General features: G+C 58.5%; 1 protein-coding gene across 1 annotated transcript in view; it reads left to right on the top strand.

Annotated features, from left to right (window-relative positions):
- Positions 1–582: 582 nt before the first annotated feature.
- Positions 583–861, top strand: part of LOC103925909 (chromosome unknown open reading frame, human C9orf24) — a 4,234-nt gene continuing 3,955 nt past the window's right edge. Inside the window, exon 1 of the mRNA XM_009334710.1 lies at positions 583–720. Within this exon, the coding sequence (XP_009332985.1) occupies positions 583–720 (138 nt within the window). The remainder of the gene's footprint in view (positions 721–861) is intronic.

The raw sequence follows: 861 nt of genomic DNA, 5'->3' as shown, positions 1-861 counted from the left end.
CGGAGCAGGCAATAATTTCCCTGGCTACCCCAGCAGGCTGGGACAGCAATGCCTGGTGCTGTGCCCTGGGCATTGGCTGCACCGATGTGGTGCTGTGTGCACGCAGCTGGGTTGCTGCAGGATTTCCAAGGAAATGTCGGAGAGAGGGGGGCTGGAAAATCCAGTCACTGCTCTTGCACGTCACAAAATAAAATTATCTTGACTAGGACCAGCTGAAACTGTTTCCTACTACTGTTAAGGTAATTGCCTGCAGGAGGGGAGGAAGCCCAGAGCCAGGATGGAGCCAGGAGGGCGCAGCACCCACGGAGGGATGCTGGGAGGGATGCAGGCAGTAATTTCTCTGCCCTAGCCCAGGACCTGCTATCGTTGGAAGCACAGCCACAGGACTGACAGTCATCAAATCCCCCTGTTCCTGCACTGTGATATCACTGATGACATAAGCACCACCTGGGACTGGCAGAGCAGTGGCACCAGCCCCGTTCCCTTTCCTGTGTGGGCTGGGAGCCCCCAGCCCCACGCAGTGCCACTGATCTGGTGGGGCAGCCCTGGGACCCTCCAGGACACCAAGCAGGCTGCTGCACCATGTTCCTCTTCTCCAAAAAACACAAGACCCCCGTCAGCACTTACACCGACTCCTACCGCCCGCCATGTTCTGTCAAGAAGACCATCCAGGAGCAGGCTCCACAGCAGCTCTGGAAAGAAAATAAGTTTGTGACGCAGGTAAATGCCGTGGGAGGAGGAAGCCTCAGGGTTTCTACCTTGACCCAGCTGTGGATGCTCGTGCCAGGCAGGAGGGGTGGCACGGGGACTCATGGGGTGCCTCGCTGCATGTGTGTAATGGGGGGGGGGGGGGGGGCTCCC

Source organism: Pygoscelis adeliae, unplaced genomic scaffold (assembly GCF_000699105.1).
Source record: "Pygoscelis adeliae isolate BGI_AS28 unplaced genomic scaffold, ASM69910v1 Scaffold442, whole genome shotgun sequence".
Lineage (NCBI taxonomy): Eukaryota > Metazoa > Chordata > Aves > Sphenisciformes > Spheniscidae > Pygoscelis > Pygoscelis adeliae.
The sequence above is the reverse complement of the archived record's forward strand: the minus strand, read 5'-3'. Positions and strand labels throughout refer to the sequence as shown.